This window comes from Macaca nemestrina, chromosome 7 (genome assembly GCF_043159975.1).
Source record: "Macaca nemestrina isolate mMacNem1 chromosome 7, mMacNem.hap1, whole genome shotgun sequence".
Taxonomy (NCBI): Eukaryota; Metazoa; Chordata; class Mammalia; order Primates; family Cercopithecidae; genus Macaca; species Macaca nemestrina.
The window spans coordinates 81,592,584-81,612,757 of record NC_092131.1 but is presented as its reverse complement, the minus strand read 5'-3'; the positions used below and the strand labels follow the sequence as shown (position 1 = coordinate 81,612,757).

The 20,174-nt window shown below is 36.3% G+C and overlaps 1 protein-coding gene and 1 long non-coding RNA gene across 11 annotated transcripts in view; one reads left to right on the top strand and one right to left on the bottom strand.

Moving 5' to 3' along the window:
* LOC105477894 (NOVA alternative splicing regulator 1) overlaps positions 1-3,607 on the bottom strand; it is a 152,170-nt gene extending 148,563 nt beyond the window's left edge. For 4 of the 6 annotated variants that reach the window (XM_011734777.3, XM_011734778.3, XM_011734781.3 and 1 more), the window contains exons 1-2: positions 3,325-3,607; positions 1,443-1,586 (exon numbers count right to left, since the gene is read on the bottom strand). In XM_011734777.3, the coding sequence (XP_011733079.1) occupies positions 1,443-1,586; positions 3,325-3,460 (280 nt within the window). In that variant the 5' untranslated portion in view covers positions 3,461-3,607. Of the gene's footprint in view, positions 1-1,442; positions 1,587-2,606; positions 3,129-3,324 lie in introns of those variants that run through there. The other 2 variants (XM_071100379.1, XM_011734779.2) reach the window with 2 other exon arrangements.
* Positions 3,608-4,449: 842 nt separating this feature from the next.
* LOC105477896 (uncharacterized) overlaps positions 4,450-20,174 on the top strand; it is a 165,018-nt gene continuing 149,293 nt past the window's right edge. For 3 of the 5 annotated variants that reach the window (XR_984980.3, XR_984983.3, XR_984981.2), the window contains exon 1: positions 4,451-4,604. This is a non-coding gene — a long non-coding RNA (uncharacterized lncRNA). Of the gene's footprint in view, positions 4,605-20,174 lie in introns of all 5 variants that reach the window. The other 2 variants (XR_011625973.1, XR_011625974.1) reach the window with 1 other exon arrangement.

The window sequence follows — 20,174 nt, the reverse complement described above, 5'->3', positions numbered from 1 at the left end:
CATTATTAATTCTGCAATCAAGCTCTTTTGAGTGCTTTTATTTGTACTAAGGGTTTTCACAATCCCATATTGATTTTCTTTTATCCTAATATACCTTTTAAATATATGAATGGGAATATGTTAGCAAACTTTCTTAATACATAAGGGAAGTTTCAGAGACAAGGACAGCCATCTGCAAAACTACACTCACAGGAAACAAACTTTAGAGGAACATCATGTCTAATATATTACATTTTAGTTTAATGCTTACAAAAAATACTACATTTAATTTATAAAACTGAATGATAGTTTCAACCATTCTAAAACCTTCTTATCCAGTATAATGGTCTGTTTCTAACACCAAGTGATTGGCTATGAAAAAGAAGTCCTCCAAATGTTCTGCTTACATTCATGCCAGATGTCTTTGCTGTATTAAAGAACTCTTACTGAATTAGATCACTGAAAGCAAATCAGCTTTTCTTTTCCACCAGGAAGAAAAAAAATTAAAGCAGTATTGGTTCCCTCAGCACTGAATTAACGTTTTTGATAGCCATAAAGATAAAATAACCTTTAAAAAAAATCGCAGAAAGCTAGATTTAAATAAAAGCAAATCAGCTGATAATGTTTTATCTAGGAAATGTACTACTCAATTACAGAGACTTTTCTCTTAAACCTAAAATACATACAGTGATTAGCAAAATATAAAAAAGAAAAAGAAAAAGATGGACATGCAGAACTATTTAACACTTAAGAAGGCATACTTGAAAGTAAAAATCAAAAAATTTATACCACCCAGGAAACTTCCCATATTCCAGTAGGTTACTGTACTACACTGTCAACATATTTAATCAAATTTAGCTCTTAAGTTAACATGAATTCTGAAGCATTATTTTACTTCTTGCATAACAGTATAAATTTACTTATATCAATTGCATTAAAACTGAAATATTTAAAAAAATCTGAAGAGGCAACATTTGTCCTCTTTACTTCACTCCAAGGCCAACAAACAAAGCAATGAAGCAGAAAGAGGTACATAATGGATTCAGAAGTAAATGGTCCATTCTTTAAGAAGCCTCCCTAACCCCCTCTTCAGAATTCACTCTAAGCTAATTGTCATTACAATGATGTCTGAAAACTTCAGAAGAACCCTATTTCCTGATGCCAGATGTCCAGGTTTCTATCTTGAAATTTTTGAATTTTTTTGCTAGTAAGAATTATTCAGAAATACCCAAATCATCTTGCAACTGGTCTAATTCACATACACACTACAACAATTATAGGAAAAAGGCATAATCAACAATAGAAATAATCTGAAAATTTTTCCACAACATACTCCAATAAAGCAATATCTAAATAAAGTCTCCAGTATTGTTTAAAAATTCTTTCAAGACAGCATACAACACATGTAGATCTTTCCTTCCTGTAGGGAGCTCATCAAACAATCTCTTCACCATTGCACCTACCTGGGTAAAAATCTTTGGACTTAGACAGCTTGATGGTGGCTCCAGTTTCTTTTTGCAACTGAACAATTGTCTGTCCTCCCTTCCCAATTATAGATCCAGCAGCATAACTAGGTATGAGAACCTTTAGAAAATACTGGCCGTCTTCTGAAAAATGCAAAGAAATATACTCGGTTAACACAGTATTTCAAACTTTGTATCCCCTCTCCACCCTCAAGAGAGAAAAACAGCAACTAAAGCACTGGGTATATAACTGCAGGAAATACGAAGTTAAACATGTTTTGAGAATGAAAATAAGCCAATTACACTGAAAAACAAATATGTACAAAATGTTTCCCATTTTATAGGATTTATACTTTCAAAGCTTGGAATTAAAATATAAACATATTCTATTATTTTGCAGCACTGTAAAGACTGGTGACTAAATTCCAGTTGTTATTCCAAACATGGAAATCTTCCAATTCTATCTGTGGCAAAATGAAATGAACTGACCCTTTAACAAAACTTCAGAGATTTATAAGATGACGAACCTTCACTTAACATATTGAAAAAGAAGAAAAGCCCAGGACTGTAAATAGTGATGAGCTGTATTTATTTGTCATTAACAGACACATAAGGACTACAATTAGCCATTGCCTATATCCTACTTAAAGTCCGCAAAACAACCATTCTCCTACCAAATAATCCACTCAAACTGTGGGGTGTATTCCAAGTCTTCAATAACTGCCAGAAAATAACTCAGTGTGGTGGACTGGCAAATCTAACTAATCCTAGTGCATTTCTTTAGCAGTTCTTAGTCTACCGTGAGCTCCTTTAAGCTCATTAATTAAAGGACCTTAAGAAGAATTTTGCCAATACTAAAAAGCTTAGGAGTCATTTATATTAAATACTATTAAAAGTGACAAAACAGATAATGTTCCTTTCCCAAAATAATCACAACTTTTAAAACGGAGAGGGAGTCGAAGAACCAGGAAAAATAAAATGAAATGTTTTAGAAAATAAAGCCAACTCCACAAACTTTAATTTCCATCAACTTGATCACGTCTTATACAGGAGACACCCCGGTAAATCCAGCTTTCTTAATGTGAATGAATGTTCCAAATGTTGCGGTGTGCCACTCAAAAGACCCCCATCCGTCTACAATGCATATGCTAGAGATAAATTCACCTCTGCTTCGATGCATTGGGTGCATTGTTAAGATGACTCCAGTGCAAATGAAGAAGCGATATCGGTCCCGTTAAAACTCATCTTCCAAGGAAGCGCAGGATGTTAACTAACAAGTCACCGTTCCAGACACCCCCAACCTCGTATGCACCCCCCTGAAGACAAATCAATGAAATATTTGCACCGACAATCTAAGTGCGGTAAGGGCATGCACTCATCAAGATTTTGCATACTACTTGTGGCCCAAAGCAAGAGGATGGAGAGAGGAAAAACTCTCCGGCGCCCCAATCATTCGCAATCCGCTACCCAAGTGCCATTTATTTATTTATTTTATCAGACTGTTAAACGCAGCGCGCATCTTCGGGCGGCCATCACCTCACTCCGGGGTCATCCTCCTCCTCCTCCTGAATGGACCGTCTTGCCCAGGTCTAGGATATTTACATGGTCAACCTCTGGACCGATTAAATGGAAAGATAGGTCTATTCCGAAAAACTGGTCGCCATTTTGATGAATGATAAACACAGAAATGGAAATGTGTAGGGGACAGCTAGGAGCGGGGCAGGTGCAGGGGAGGGGGCGCGGGGCAGGGGCGCAGCAGCCGCCGGGTTCGGGCTGGAGGTGTCCGGGCCGCGGGAGGGAGGGAGGGAGGACGGCGAGAGGGAGGGAGGCAGGGGCGGGCGGCGGGGGATGGGGCCAGCGGGGAGGTGGAAGCGATACCCACCGCCCGTATTGGTCCTCTTGGTGCTGCCGGCTTCAGGGGGGGCTTCCAGCGGCCTTTTCCGCGAGTCCGGCGGGTCCAGGTCTATGGGAACCCCAGTGTGGGTCCCGTTCTGCTGGATGGGAGCTGCCGCCATCATGTTTGCAGTTCCTGCCGCTGCTACCGGGAGAAGGTTCTCCCTTTTGTTTTGGCTTTTTCTTTTCTTTTTCTTTTTTTCTTTTTCCTTTTTTTTTTCTTTTTTCTTTTTTTTTTTTTTTTTTTTTTGCGTTTGGGGTTTCTTAAGGTTTTTTTTTTTTAATCGGATCAATATAAATCTCTTTAAGAAAAAAAGCAATGTTGCTGGTTTGTTCTCACTGGGGAGGGGGCAGGGCTGAGGAGCAGCTGCAGTGCAGTGTCAGAAAGGAGACAGGGGAATGGAGGGGGTGTGAGAGACGGAGGGTGAAAGAAGAAGAAGAAAGGAGAGAGGGGGAGAGAGTGGAGAAGGGAGAGGGGCGAGTGAATGAGCGGGAGGAGGGGACCGGGGAGGACGGGCAGAGGGAGTGGGAGAGCGCGAGGGTTGGCGGGGCGCGGGGAGAAGCCGAGGAGGAGGGGAGAGTGAGGGAAAGAGTGAATGAGCAGGAGGAGGGGAAGGAGGTGGATGTCGAGAAAGGAGCGAGCGGCAGAGGAGGGCAGGAGCCGGGAAGGAGCGCGGCGGTCCCCGCGCCGCGCTAGCGCTGCGCTCGCTCCCGCTGCTGGTGCTGCCGCCGCCGCCGCTGCCGGAGCGGTTCTGCCGTTGCCTGGGCTGCTCGGCGCTGCTGCTGCTGCCGCCCGGTCTCGCTCATTATTTCTCCCGCTTGTTGGGGGGGGCTGGCGGGGAGGGAGGGGGGTGGCTGTGAGGGGAGGGTAGAGAGGGGTTGAGTTCGTAGACTCCCACACACTTCGCGCTCGGGTCCCTGCCTCTCAGCAGCGCCGCCGCCTCCCAGCGCCGATGCTTCAGCCGACGGGGCAGCTGGGGGGTGAGGGGGAACACCGCGGGCGGGGGTGAGGGAGTGTGTGTGCGCGGGCGTGTGCGCGCACGAGGGGAGCGCGTGCGCGGTGAGGGCGCGCGCCGGCGGTTGGGGAGGGAGCGGGGGCCGGGGCGCTCCTGTGGGAAGGTAGGGGTGAAAGGTCGCCGGTCCCCGGCAACACGGCTCAGGCAAACGTAAGCGGCTTGTCGCAGAAACCAAGGGGTCCACGAAACACGCTAGGCTAGAAGGCGGGAAGGAGAGATTACTGACAGCCGTGCCAGCCAATAAAATGGAAATGTGAGCAAGGTTCTTCGGGCCCCTTCCCAATCAGGAAGCCTGGGTGATGAGGGGCTGCGAAGGGGCGGGGTGGGATCTTGGTCCAGCTGGTACTGGAGCGGCGATAATTTTGGCTGGTCTAAGAAGGGCATTCGAGTGACCGTTGACAACGGGTGGGACAGCGTCAGAGCTGGAGTGAGAGCCTGCACTGTATGCTTCCAGGACTTCTAGCTAGGTGCATTAGTTTTTATTTTTAAGAGTTGGGTGAAAGACATTAATTAGTTAGCATCTCACTCATCCGCGATTTTCTACGGGATGGTTTCATCCAAAGAGGATTTCATAATCGCACTGTGTGGCACCATTAGGGGACTTAGAGTGTCACTCGCCACCATAAATCCTTTGGGGAACAAGCCAGGATATAAATAAATAAAGCTAGGTGTGGGTCTTCCCTTCAAAAGGCGCTGGTAGGCAGACTAAAGACAGGCAACAGCTGAGTGTGCACACAGAAATACGAGTGTCGGAATAAAATTCATTGCCATGTGCACAGCTTATGATTATACAGATCTTGGACATATCACGGACCTGAACGTCAACCCTACAACACCGAATAAAACATCTAATGCAGCTGGAATAGACTCTGAAAGGACATTAGGCATTATCTAAATCAAGTCCCTCATTTTACAGATGAGTAAACTGACTCGGTGAAGTATTTTGCTCAAGGTCATTCATCAAGTTAGTAGTCTAATTAACTCAGTGTTCTAGGAAGCAGGGTGGTAGAAAAGCATGGGCTTCGGAGTCTGAAATCTTTCTTGGTTTCCCGTCCTTGTAGGCTGTTCTACAAGTGTATCTTGGGCAAATCCCTTAACGTGTTGCCATTTATTAAGTGCTTACCACGTGGCAAACCACTTTGCATGCTGTGTCAATTACATGCAGTATGTCGCGTAGTTATTACTGTACCCATTTTATGAGGTAGTTTAGGTTTAAAGATATTAGAAATTTACCCAAAGTTACACAGCTCTAAACACTGTAGTAATTTCAAACTCAGGTCTTCCTGACTGCAAGGCTGCTCTCTTAAATGTTGCAATACATTAGAGCTCCGGATTCCCTCCCACTCAAAACAGGGACTGAGACTCCAACCAATTTCCACCATTCTTGGGAGTCAAACGAGAGAGACTGTGGCAATGTATTCTAAGCTGTAAAAAGGATAAACATATTCACTAGATTTGTAGAATGAAGATATTCGTTCCCTATACTTTCCACTACAACAATTGAACCAGAAAGATGGCTTTCATACTAAGCTAGCATAAGAAGGAACTTCACTGTAATTATGATATTCTAACAAAGAATATATGCATACCTAAAGCAATAACCAAAGTGAATAGAATAAAATTTAATTCCTGATAGATTAAATAGGCAATAGCAAGGAATACTAACGCTCCTCATAGCGTCCTTATTGGAAGAATCATCTAGGAGGCATTGGGATTTCTGGTGCTTTTTATGCAATGAGAGGTATCAGTCCACTGAATGAGAAAGAGAATAGCGTTTAGTTTGGAACTAAAAGTTCATCTGGACTACGGAAAAAACGTTTGCCTCTATCAGTGAAGAAGGTATGCTGAGAGCTGAAAGAAAAGGAAAGCAGGTAAGTTAGTGCATATTGGAAAAGGTCTATTAACCAAAGTCCAAAATTTTCATCTGATGTGTAATGTAATAGGAAACCACCATATAGCCTTCATGACCAAAATAAAGAGGAATTAAATATACAATTGGGTACAAATGGAACTGTGATGAGGAAAAAGGGTTTGGGATGAGTATGTGGCATTCAAGATAGTAAAAGGCTGATGCCAGACGTTGTACAAAGTGTTCAGTGTATAAAATTATGTAAGGACATTTTTAAATGAAAAATTACAAAAGGGCTGATATTTAGCACTAGATTTGTTTTAAAATAGTAAACGACAGTGGACAAAGATAGTTGAAGGACAGATAATTCAAACATATTACATTAAAGCCTGAGCAAAGTATTCAGTAGAATGTAATTTTGAACTGGTGAAAGACTGAAGTTAGAATTGGAAAACCTTAGTTTAACAAATCTCTAAAAATAAAATATTTCTAACATAGTTTAGAAAATCTTTGTCATTGCCATGCATCAGTTAAGTTGAAAAAGAGCTTATAAGTTAAATTGCTTTATAGATACATGCTATTACATAAAAGTCACACTGTATTATTGTAGTATTTATTTGACCCTTCTCTTATTTCTTTCTTCAGACTTAATGTTTAAATAGTTATACCTATCGCTCCATGGGGCCCACAAATGGTAGATATAATTTTTAATGTGGGTGGGATGATGAATGGTAACTTAGGTATGATATGCCAGGAATCACAGAGACTATCCCAAGACCTAGTCAGACATCAAAGTATCAGTCAGCTACGAACTATTAGTAATTTGGACAATGAAGATTATCAGAGAATACATTCTAATTAACCTTCCATTTTTTAGTATTTTTTTAATTATACTTCTACATCATTCTTATTGCATGTCTCTATAATTCTGATTAAATGGACATAACAAACATTTTACCCTTTGTTTTCTGCATTTTGTACCAGCTAATAAAACTGAATAAATAAAAATGTATAGTAGATCTCAGTTTATTAATATTTGGTATGATATACCTTTTATGCTACAAATAAACTGTTAGAATATACTTTTTAAAAATATAATAGAAGCATTTGACCGTTTACTTCTCCCAAAAGAAATACAATTTTATTTTTTAATTAACAAAGCAATTCAGCTCTACTAATTTAATAATATTTATAACACCTTAAGACAGCCTACAACTTGTGTTAGTTACAAATATAAGCAACCATGATAGAAAATGATATTAAGATAAAGAACAAAATCCCTGGTCTTTATTGTCTTTTATTGAGAGAGTTTTTTTTCTTCCTGTTTCAGACTAAGTAACATAGACATAAGATTTTCTATTTTCAGGAACAATGATTGGCTTTCAAGACAAAAGACAGATAGTTGATATCCACAGATAACCCTACTCTCACTTTGTCTCCATGCTCCTGCTTTTCCTACAATCGATCCTGTTACTTACTCAAAACATAATACAAAACATAAATACTCCCACTACTTGAATGTCTCTTGAATGCTTTGGGAAAACATTTTCTGAATTTGTGTCTCACCAGAAGTAGACCCTGACTTAAAGATTCAAGTGCAAGTAGTGTATTTTGGAAATAATTTCAGGAAGAACAGTAGGACATGGGAAGTGAGGCAGGGAAAGGAAGGAAAGCAAAAAAAAAAAAAAAAAAAAAAAAAAGTTTAAATTACCAAGCAAGTTGTCATTGTTTTTAATCTCACTGTGATTTTCTTGAAGCCAGTTTAAAACACTAGCCCTAGAACTATCCCACTGGAAGTGTGAGAAAGCTGAGGTTTATATATACTAGCTCCCTTCAGCCATTGGTCGAGATCTATTCCTAGTGGCCTTAACTCAGTTCATGCTGGCCAGTCTTCAACTGCGAGCACTGCATCTTTTTCTGAGCACTTTCTCTGGCCACTGGAGTCTGCTCTGCCCCTACACAGGCTGGAAACGCTGGGGCATTACCACTTCCTGGTGTCAGAACATCCCCACGGTGATGGAAAATCAGGGCAGTGGGCATGAAAATGATAGAGCATAGACATATGAGTGAGGCTCTACCAGTTTGTTAGAAGTATCGACCTAAATTTAGGGAAAAAGAAAATAAGAAGACTGTTAATACAAGGTATTTTTAGGAATCAAATAGTAAGGATAATGAAATAATTTGGAAAACTGAAAGTACTAAAAAAAGAAGGCTTTATAATTTCTATAATTCAAATATTGTAATCAAGCACTGAGTGTAAAAAGCCTGAATAATTTGTTTTCTCTGGGCTCTTCACAAACAAATTTTTAGTTTTTTAAGATATAAGTTATGAAGAATCAGTATTCTGATTTTGTTGTTGTTATTGTTGTTGTTGTTACTGTTTAATGTAGCACAAAGAAAATAGGAGGCAATATAATCCAAAAGATACATGACCTATCTCAATTCTTTTATAACAAGTTCTCTAAATAGACATATGGATACATATTGATTAGAAATAATTTTCTAAGATTTCACTAATGGAAAAATTATTTATTGAACTTTAACTTGTTAAAAATTAAACAGTTTTTATGTTTCTGTACTCAATAATAATAATAAATTCTCTATTGGTGGATATGTTTATAAAAGTATGAAAGCTCACACTAATTTATATAGAGACATAAATGTGTTCTATACTATCTCAAAGTCCTCAAATCTTAATATTCCATTTGTAAACATGTCATCCTAATAGATATGTTAGGATTAGAAAGAATACTAAATTCTTTGGCACTGAATATGCTTCCCTGGTTTCTAATGGATCATTAATTTTTCTAGCACTTTTTCTAAATATTATGAAACATATCATTTAATACTTTACACACTTGACTTAAAGGCAATAAATCTGAACTAATATTACTTCATAATAATTGTATAATGGTTATGTAAACATTAGGGGAAGCTGGGTGAAGGGTACAGGAGAACTTCTACTATATTTGCAACTCCTTTTTAAGTCTAAAATTATTTCAAAATAGTTAAAAAGGGAACCTTGAATTGATGATCTGGTTGTGACTCTTCCACACACTAACTTTGTGACTTACAGTAGCTTAACTTCTCTGAATTTTAATTTTCCCATCTATATAACAGGAGACTTGATAAATGCTATGTCAGTTTCTTTTTCTTGAAAAAAAAAATAGTATTTTTTCTACTATTTGTAGAATCTAACAAAGAATATTATCAAAATCAAAGTACATACTATGTACCTTACCATGTATTTTTAAAAGAGTTGGCAGTACACATTTTGAAGATGCACCATTAGGCACAGTGAAAAATAAATACAAAGGAAAACAAGATTAATATAAAGAATATATTCAATATACTTATTGTCTTTAATTTTGCATTTTAAAAACAATAATACTTATTAAAATCTACAGTTGAAAATAAATTTACTTGGAACCACGATTCAAAATGTGATAGTTGTATCTTTTAAACCATTCGGATGTGAAAAATTTCTGGAGTAAAACAATGAAAGATAAAGAGGTTAAGATATAAAAGGATAAGAAAAAAAAATCTTTAAAAAGAACTACAAAAGTAGACTAACAAAGCAATAATTCACTAGTATTTATATGTTTTGTCAACCAAGTTTAAATCACTTGGGCTGTATACCATATATACTGTATTCTGATAAAGCCTAGAGTGACTCCAAGTCCAATTGCCCCCAGATGGTCCTGGCTTATGCCAGATGTCCCAGAACAATTGTTAATACCCTCAAAATTGTCCTAACTTAGATTATTATATGGTCACCCTAATAATACTCAAGAGCTATGACTTTTTGTTGTAGACCTTTCCATTTTAACCATAAGATCTTGTGGATTCATAAGAGTACCTGACGTTGCAATTCCTCTTTGTGTAAATAGTAGAAATATTTATCACAGTTCACTCTTATGCCATCGTTGTGGTGTAATAAATTAGTACGTCATCACATCTTCTACCTTTCATGATGTTCTTAGCTAGAGCTAAGGCCAGAGATCAAAAATGGACATAGGAATTGATAGAATATAAATTTTTTAATGTATCTTTTCACATGTAAACATGGAAACAATCATTTTGATAGGATAGCTCCTTCATTGAAAAGTACTATATATAGGAAGATGCAGTGAATTGAAGAAATAATAAATGAGATGTTATAAATATTATGAAATACAGCTTCAAATGATAAATAGTAAACACACAGATGGCATCAGGGAATAGTTTGCATTATGGATTATTCAGATTTCTTATCTGTTTACTTCCTACTACTCAAATAACCAATAGTATTTCTTGACTTCTTGATAAGCTTTTAATGCCTCTGGTCAAGCTCCTTTCTAATGTAGTTTGCTATTTCAAATGTTTATTACAGGTCAAATAATAAAAAGTTATAACAAGATTATTCGTGTTTATAAGTACAATAACAAACTGGCATCCTTGTATATTTTAAAAAATGCATTACCATAAACTATTGGGATGTGAAAAACATAATCACTCCTAGATTTTGCCTTAATATTTAATCTTTTGTTTTCCCTATGTAGTCATAACCATGCTAAGTTGTGAGTGTGTAATTTACATAATATAATTATAAATTATTGTATCCATGTATCATTTCATATAATTGAGAGCAAATTGAGCTTACTTATTAAAAAATACCATTTACATGTGAATGTATATGTGCATATGTATATATACAGAGGGTGTGTGTGTGTGTGTGTGTGTGTGTATGTGTGTTTATTTGTATGATAGAATGAGGGAGACTAAAAGAAACTGAGCTGTTCTAATTCTGTAATAGCGGTAGAAAAATTAGTAAAAAAAAATTAGTTTTTCATTTTACCTTCTCATTATAGAAAATTTGGAATATATTCAAAAAGGTACCATATATCCACATTCAAAACTATCAACTGACCCAACTTGTTTCCTTTGTAACCCTTACCTCAGGATACTTTGAAGCAAATTCTGTCACATCATTTTTCTTCAAAAGTATTATATACTTTTTTGAAAAACTAAAATACTATTATTAGATGGAGAATAATTAACAAAACTCCTTAATATCACCAAATATCTGATCTGTATTTAAATTTCCTTGACGGTCTTATAAAGTTACTTTACATTTTGTTCAAACCTCTCCCCTAATAAAATACATGTATTGCAACTGCCTGGTGTGTCTCAAATCTTTTTAGGTATACATCAATCAAGTTTCAACTAGAGAAACCAGAGAAATAGAGCCAATAGATATATACACATATTTTTAATTTTTATTTTTTAATGTAGATACATAGTAACAGAGTAATAGTAAGGGAACTGGACTACACAATTGTGGGCACTGACTAAGCAAACTCAGTGTCAGGAAGATAGAGGGGGAGTGGAGAGAAATTGCAGGCCCAAATGTGCTTGGAGTCTCCAGCTTTCAAGAGGAACTAGTCACTTTGGTAACTAACTCCTTAAATACTTCCTTCCAGGTACAAACTTTCAGGGTTTGTCCAGAATTTCACAGGAGCTAATACAGTTTGCCTTTGTGTCTCCACCAAAATGTCATCTTGAATTGTAATTCCCACACTCTCATAATCCCCATGTGTCAAGGGAGAGACCAGGTGGAGGCAACTGAGTAATGAGGACTGTTTTTCCCATGCTGTTCTTGTAACTGTGAGTTCTCACGCGATCTGATGGTTTTATAAGGGGCTTTTCTCCCCTTCACTCAGCACTTCTCCTTCCTGCTGCCTTGTGAAGAAGGTGCCTTGCTTCCCCTTCACCTTCCACCATGATTGTATGTTTTTTGAGGCCTCCCCAACTACGCTGAACTGTGAGTCAACTAAACCTGTTTTCTTTATAAGTTACCCAGTCTCGGGCAATTCTGTATAGCAGTATGAAAATGAACTAATACAGCAGCCATGACTTTATTTTGATAATTCTAGTCAAATTATCAAAATTTGTGTATTCACTAGACCTAGAATTTTCTACTCATAAAGATCAAGTAAATTGAATACACTACCTATCTCAGAAACATTAAACATATAGTTTTCATGTGAAAAGTTAAGTTTGGGTCTTTTCTATACCTTCCAAGAATCTACTTAATATGTTCAATAAATCCTCCACCTTCTTGAGCTCATGGAAGACAGTTAAACAAAAAATTATCATTATTTATTGATTCTGCCATGTGTCATTTCTGGTATGATTTTGGCTATTTCCTTTTTCTCTTTAACATGGATCAAATTGTCCTGCTTTTCTACATGTAATTTTTTATAAGATACCAGTTGTTGTGAATTTTATCTTGTTAGATGCTGGATATTTCTGTGTTCCTATAAATATTCTTGAGCTTTCTCAAGGGATGTGGTTCTTTAGAAAGTGGAATTTGGGGGTCTTCTAAGCTTTATTAGGTGGGACCAGATCACCATTTAATAATGGGCTAGTTTTGCTGTATAACTGAGGGAATATCCTCTGAATACTACAGCTGAGGCATAATGAATTATGAGGTTTTCCACTGTGGGTGGTGGGAACAAGAACAATTTCCAGATCTGTGTGAGCACCAGGTGCTGTCACCTCTAATCCTTAAGTAGTTTTCTCCATTGCATGTGCTGATTAGTACTTAGCTGAAGACTCAAAGGGACTCGTTCAGATTTCTAAAGTTTTCTTTTTGTGGAGCTCTTTTCTCTCAGTACATTGCTACCCTGTGTATTCTAGCCATCCTCTTTGGTAGTTCCCTAAAAAGTTAAACATAGAATTCTCATATGACTTAGCCATTCCATTCCTAGATATACACACAAAATAATTTAAAGCAGGTTTTCAAACAAATACTTTTACATAAATTCATATAACAGTATTACAATAGCCCAAAAGTGGAAATAACCAAAATCTCCATCAACTAATGAGGGAATAAGCAAAATGTGATAGTCATCCACTTCGAAATCATTGAACCATAAAGAGGACTTAAGAACTTACACGTGCTACAACATGAATGAACCTCAAAACTATTATGTTAAGTGAAGTCAGATTCAAAAGGTCACATAATACATGATTCCATTAACATGAAACATATAGAATAGATAAATCCATAAAGACAGAAGGACTGATTCTAGGGGCTTGGGGAAGTGGCATATGGGAAATGACTGCTTAATGGATTTAAGTCTTCTTTTTGGAATGATCCACATGCCTTAGAACTGGATAGAGGTAACAGTTACACAGCATTGTGAATGTAAAAAGTACCAATGAATTGTGGTATACCTTAAAAAGGTTAATAGCTAATTTCATGTTATCTGAATTTTACCTGAGTAAAAAAAAAATGCAACTCCCCCCAATACGCTGCACCATCTTTCCAGAATCCTCTAATAATTTATTCTCTACAAAGAGATTATACTGTGATACAAGTATTTAGGACAAGAATTTAACATGTTTATAAAGGTTACACCTAATGTAAAACACATAATTTATTAAAGAAAATATTAATACTTTTCGTTAAATAATATTTTGACAGGAATTAAAAGCTAAACAGAAGCATTTTGTGTGTGTATGTGTATGTAGTATTCTTTCTTCTATCATTGTAGAATGGCCAGATAAATACAATAAATATGTTTTCATTGAACACAAAATATATATCCTCGTGATGCGTTAGTAATGCATTTGTGGAAATTCTTGAAAGATTATTTCTTCACTCATTTCATATTTGAAGAAGAAGGATGAATTAGGGAGATGTCAGAAAGATGAAGATGAGAAGCAGTATTATATACCATTACCATTTCGTAGAAAAGCTTTTGTAGCATGAGGTAGTAGGGTGTAGTAATTAAGTATACACCGTCAAATAAGATTATCTGGGTTTGTGTATTGTCCTCTTACCTACCATGTGACCTTGGGAAAGATGTCCACCCTTTGTGGCTCAGTTTTTTCACCTGTAAAATCAGAATAATGTCACCTGCCTTTGCTACAGAAAATAAGCAATCTATCAAAATTTATACTTTCCCTTGCACAGTGTAATGAAGGATGGCTGCCTGGTCAGGCACTAAGTTTCTGAGCTTCCCATGCATTCAGGTATGACCACATGACTATTTCTCACTAAGAGAATGGAAGTTGAATTGCTGTACACTACTAAAGGCTCATGGTTTTAAAGAAATTATTGTGTCTTCTTCATAATATTTTCTTCATAATATTTTCCCCTTCATAATATTTCAATCAGCTGGAAGTAGTAAACAATAAATAAGGCTACTAGTCCCTGAACCATAATATGAAAGAAGGCTGCCTATGACCAAAAATGCCTTCATTGGACTAGTATGCAAAGCGGGGAGGGGGAATATCTACTATGTTAAGCTACTAAAATTTTGGGGGCTGTTTGGTATAGCAGTAGGCGTAATCCTAATATTATGTATTAGGGTTATGAAGATCAAATGGGTTAATGTAATAGTGCTTGCTTATAACTGAGCTTGGCATATTTTAAATGTTTGCTAAATGTTAGCTATGGTATTCTCTTTTTATTGTGACAAAATATGTATACCATAAAATTTGCCATTTTAACCACTTTTAAGTGTACAATTCAGTGGCATTATTATATTCACAATGTTATGCAATCTTCACCACTTTCTATTTCCAAAACCTTTTATCACCTCTAATAAAAATATCTACCCTTTAAGTTATAACTCCTCATTTTCCCTTCATGCAGACAAATTTGCCAGTTCTTGATATTTCATACAAGTGGAATCATCCAATACTTGCAAATTTGTGCCTTGTTTGTTTCAGTTAGCATGATGTTTGCAAGGTTCATCCATGTTGTAGCAAATGGAAGAACTTCATTTCTCATTATGGCTGAATAACTTTCCATCATAGGTAATATCATGTTTTTGTTTAACTGTTTATATACGTTGATGAACACTTGAGTTGTTTCTACCCTTTAGCCATTATGAATAATATTACAGGGAACATTGGTATGCAAACATCTTTGTAAATGTCTATTTTCAATTTTGGGGGATATATACATACTCAGGGGAAATGCTGGGTCATGTGGTAATCCTATGTTTAACTTTTTGAAGAACAAACTGTTTTACACAGAAGCAGCATCATTTTACATTCCTATCAACAATGTACAAGAATTCCAATTTCTGTCCATCCATCATTAACACTTGTTTTTGTTTTGTTTTTGTTTTTATAACTATAGTAGTAGGTGTGAAGTGGGATCTCTATGGATTTTGATTTTTATTTCCTTAGTCACTAATGATGTTGAGCATTTTAAAATGTGTTTATGTGTTTATTGGCCACTTGTATATTTTCATTGAAAAATATCTATTCAAGTTATTTGCCCATTTTTAAATTGGGCTTTTGACTTTTTGTTGTTCAGATGTGAGTATTCTTTACATGTTCTGAATATTAGTGTCCTGTTGGATATAGGATTTGCAAATATTTTCTCCAAATTTAAATGTCTTTTCATTTTCTTGATGATATCCTTTGATATATAAAAGTTATTAATTTTAATAGTCCTACTTATTTTTCTTTTGTTTTGCTTTTCATATCACATCTAAGATTCCATTGCCAAATTTAATGTTATGAAGATTTACTCCTGTATCTTTCTAACAGTTTTATGATTTTAGATCTTATAGCTAGGTCGTTGATTTATTTCGAGTTAATTTTTGTATATGATATGAGGCAGAGATCCCATTTCATTTATTTGCATGTGGAAATCCAGTTGTTCCAGTACAATGTTAACTATTCTTATGAGTTATGGAAGGTATCAGAGTCTAGTATACAGTAGTTATAACTTATTAATGACTTGAATATTAGCATACTCTATTTCTTTTATTTTCCTTTTATTTTCTTCTTTCTTTGCTCTTTTAGCATACTCTATTTCTAAATTAAGATTTAGAAAAGGTTTTTATTGGTACTAGGGGAGGAAGACAAAAAATGGAGAATAAAGATGAAAAAAAGATAGTAAGATTCTCTTTTATCTTGAATAACGTTATTCATGTCTATATGAATGGTATGTTCCAGAGCCTCTAAAAATTCTTGGACACTCATAGGAGGATTCTGATATATAGTTTTATATACCCTCTTTATACTCTGTTCCCCAGAAGTCCTGCTACCCTACATAAGGAAAAAGCCTGGGATGACAAAGGATAAATATTTTAAGTGTTCCGAACTTTTCCATTCTACATTTTCACCTCCGTGTTCTATTAGCTCTTTCTAAAATGCAAAGCCAAAATGAAAGTTACTCCCACCATACTAAACTACACAACAACTCACATTTCTCTTATGCCTGGCCTTTGGTCTAAGAAAACATTTTGCCTCTTAAACTAAGGAAAGATAGGAATTTTTAAAATAGAAATTAGGTACAAACTAACAAAAAATGGAAAGCACAGAAAAATTAAAATTTAATCTCTTTCCTATATACTAACAACTAAAATGTATCCATGAATTGGCTTAGTTAATACGTGTTTATGAAACACCAAGGCATGCTTCCTATTTCTTACTTCAAATATGCCAAGGCAGCATGCCTATCCAAGTTTTGTTAGCTGGAGATAGACTTGGGATATCCCCACATCTAGGTAATAAGTCTCTCAGTTTTATTTGCAAATTTATTTCCAGCTCTCCCTCCTCAACCCCAGTTTCAATCTATATAGTTTGTATACTTTAAACCAATTATGTAAGTCATAGACATGGTCCTATATTCCCTCAACCAATCCCAAAGATTGCATATTTTGTTAGCACAACCCTTCATCACACCCCGATCCCATGATCTCGTTTTTACCTCTCACCTACTTAGCTCATCCTTTGTCTGAATTATTTTTACTAATTGGTTGTGAAGCTAGTCCTACATGCTGGAAAAGACCAGCCTCCTAGCATTGCAACTACAGAGCAGTGCTATAGGTGTTTGTGGCTGAGCATATATTCAGCAAGTGCTGTTACCATGGTGGAGTTAATGAGCCTGTCAGTAGACCAGTGCCCAACATATAGTAGAAGACTAGCCTCAATAACACCATCATGTAGCATAAGGATTAATGGTAAAGATACAATTGCCATTAAGTAAAGACCAGCCCATATCCTCATCCTTACATTCAATTTCTGAACAGGTACTGACTACAACTCCACTAAATCCTTGGATATCTCTAGGGAGAAAAAGAGTCCCCTTCATTAAATACAAAAAGTATAATTTTTTTTTCTACTCTAAAGAGAGGGAATTCGAAATATGATTTGAGTCTTTTTTAGAACACAAAGCATGCAACTTAGTATGTGGAGCAAATTCACACTGGCTACATTAATATCCAGTCCTGGTCTCTCAAGCAGCTCTGTGATTCTGACAGAAAATGCCATCATTCCCTGCTGGAACCCTTCTGAATCCTGTCAGCTCTTCTGACAGCCAGAAGCAGAGTTCTCATCTTTTACAGTTTCTAAAACCCCTTTTCTATTGAACTGCCCAGTAAATTCCCATTTCTCTGTCAATGAGAAATCTCTGAATTTCTCAGCTTATTTGCAAAGCTGAGATGAATGACAGATTCTGAGTTTAATTACTACTGAAGTTAAGGACACTAGTTCTGTCTACCACCACAGGCCTTTCTGAAATTCCCCAAATGCTCACAAACAGTACCCATCTAGAGTTCTTTTGTTTTAGGTTAACAACTTGAAAACTGCTCTACCAATATATATAATAATAACCAAAATACTGGGAGATATCCAGTGAAAATAAGGGCAAAGTTATTTCAGCAGACCTCATAGACCTAAATTAAAAAGTTATTTCAGTAGACCTCCCTTTTAAAGACTTCCTAGTAAAGTTCACTCAGGGATGTCTGTATCTATACCAGTTGTATATATTTTAACATTCTCTATATAGTATATTTTCCAACATGGTCTTTCTGAAAAGATGTATTTCAATCTTTTCGTAACTCAATTTGGAATATTAAATGCTATGTCTTAACTTTATGGTCTTTGCATTCTCAGCCATTTTGTTGACTATCTCTGTGACATTGGACAAGCACTTCACCTTTTGGGATCTTATTCATCTATAATATAAAGGAGTTTATTAAACCGTTTTGAGAATACTTATAGTTCTGACTTTCTATAACAGTAATTTGAAAATATTATGAAATATGGGTAAGAAGTCAAGGAAATTTTATCTCTAATTCTTTTCTGAGGAATTGAAGAGTTAAGTTGAAATCTATTGCTTTATGGGAGAATACTAACTTACAATAATATATTAATTTTAATATATTATTGGCGGTCAATGAAAGAATAAAGTATATTGAAATAGATATTTATCAAAAAATTTGTAAATACTTAAGTGACTTACACATAATGTGTGATGCTGGAATCTTTATGTAGATTTAGATATTGAATATATTCTTTCATAATGCAGACAAATATTAATATGTCCCTGTGATACATATAAAATAAAATTATTTGAAATAATTGAAAGCCAGAATCAATTACATAGAGGCCAAAATGTATCATTCTGTTGATCCAAATTGTTTTGCCAAGGCAATTTTGAGGTAGAAGCAATTTTGAGGGAGTTAGATTTATACAGTTGATAGGTTACAGGCTGGCTGCCTTGTTTTATTTTACCAGCACTGTCTCCATCTTGAGAGCTAATATTTAAACATAGGTAGATTTTATATTTAAAAAATATTGTTTTCAGTGCCCTTATGAAAATTCACATAATCTAGGAACTCTGGTTCCACATTCACATGTAGCAGTGCTTGCCAAAGCTGAATAGCAGCTGTCTGTTTAGTCAGGGCATAGGCTCTGGGCCTTGAACTGATTCCTACCACTCACACTTCTAATGGGTTACTTCACTCATTATGTTGTCTACCTGCAATTTCAGTGAATATGTTTATCCCATTTGTTAGGACTGTTAATATAGAATGAAAATAAATTTTTCCTCTGGATTAATAAAAAAGGCTTTGGATTCCTTGTCACCCAAATTTAGCATCCTGTTTTAAAAGTATGTTTATTGGAATTTGTACATTTTTATAGTTTTAGATCCTTAAGCTTTCTGAAGTGAGTAAATGTCCACCTTTGATTGGTATAATGTCCAAATAAAGACAAGGACAAGCATTGGGTTATATATTTTTTGCGGAGAAAATACAGAGGAAAGTATTCCATTTAAATTTGAATACCAATTAAATGGAATATTTAATAAGCACCATTATTAATAGTTAAAATTCCTCAAATATTTCACCCTAACACAAAGAAAGCTATTTAGACATTCAACAAACACTGAAGATAAAAGTTAAATTAGATAGATGTGTTATGGTTTAAATAGAACCCCCTTTTTCAATAAAAATAAGAAGTTACAAAATCCTTTTTTTTTTTTTTGCTTTTTTTTGTTTTGTTTTGTTTTGTTTTGTTTGTTTGTTTTGTTTTGTTTTGTTTTTGAGACGGAGTCTCGCTCTGTCGCCCAGACTGGAGTGCAATGGCGCGATCTCAGCTCACTGCAAGCTCCACCTCCCGGGTTCACGCCATTCTCCTGCCTCAGCCTCCCAAGTAGCTGGGACTACAGGCGCCCACCACCATGCCTGGTTAATTTTTTTTGTATTTTAGTAGAGGCGGGCTTTCACCGTGTTAGCCAGGATGGTCTCCATCTCCTGACCTCGTGATCTGCCCGTCTCGGCCTCCCAAAGTGCTGGGATTACAGGCGTGAGCCACCTTTCTTTTTTTTTTCCCCTTAGAGGTTAAGTCTTGCCCTGGCTCCCAGACTAGAGTGCAATCATTATCGTATCTCATTGCAGCTTCAGCCTCCCAATTAGCTAGAACTATAGGTGTACTACCAAACCCAGCTAATTTTCTTTTAATTTTATAGAGCTGGGATCTCACTATGTTGCCCAGACTGGTCTCAAACTTTGAGCCTCAAGTGATCCTCTTGCCTGGGCCTCCCAAAGTGCTGGGATTACAGATGTGAGCCACTGCATCCTGCTTTTAACATGTTAAAATGAGGTTTATGACATACACTCTTAACATGACTTTGAAATGATAAAAGTATTTTTACTCAAAACTCAAAAATTTAAA